The sequence below is a fragment of the Meleagris gallopavo genome, unplaced genomic scaffold (assembly GCF_000146605.3).
Source record: "Meleagris gallopavo isolate NT-WF06-2002-E0010 breed Aviagen turkey brand Nicholas breeding stock unplaced genomic scaffold, Turkey_5.1 ChrUn_random_7180001874794, whole genome shotgun sequence".
Classification (NCBI taxonomy): Eukaryota; Metazoa; Chordata; class Aves; order Galliformes; family Phasianidae; genus Meleagris; species Meleagris gallopavo.
In genome coordinates this window covers 1-446 of record NW_011139372.1, presented here as the reverse complement: position 1 = coordinate 446, position 446 = coordinate 1, and the positions used below count along the sequence as shown (strand labels likewise).

The window sequence follows — 446 nt, the reverse complement described above, 5'->3', positions numbered from 1 at the left end:
CCACGGCCAGCAGATCCACGATGAAGTGGCGGCTCCAATAGCTCTTGGATGGAGCGCCGTCGCAGCCCGGCTCCGCTGTCGCGTCCTCCTCGGGCGCGCAGGCGATGGCCACCGAAGGGCCGGCGCTGGGGGGCTGCTGCACGGTGGGGTTGTGTGGCACCTCCCCGTCCTCGGGCTCCAGGTCCATAACCCCGGCGGGGTTCGGCATCTCGCAGCCCGGCGCCACGTCTTCCATCTCGGACACCCAAACTGAGGTGGGGCTGCCCAAGCTGCACGCTTGGGATTTCATCACCTTCTCCAGGAGGGTGTCCAGGTCGGGCTGGCAGTGCGCAAAGTCCGTCTGGATGGCGCGCTCCTGCATGCAGCTGGCCTGCACGCCCGCCTCCACGCCGCCCCGCAGCCCCAGCAGCTTCTCGTAGGTGGAGCTGGGCGGCAGCCGCCCGCAG

The 446-nt window shown here is 70.0% G+C and overlaps 1 protein-coding gene across 1 annotated transcript; it reads right to left on the bottom strand.

Moving 5' to 3' along the window:
• Nucleotides 1-7: 7 nt before the first annotated feature.
• LOC109364601 (syntaphilin-like) lies at nucleotides 8-442 on the bottom strand (the record flags this gene model as incomplete). The annotated part of the gene is made up of 1 exon (XM_019611240.1): nucleotides 8-442. A coding segment is annotated over one exon (435 nt), but the record flags the coding sequence as incomplete, so codon positions are not given.
• Nucleotides 443-446: the final 4 nt, after the last annotated feature.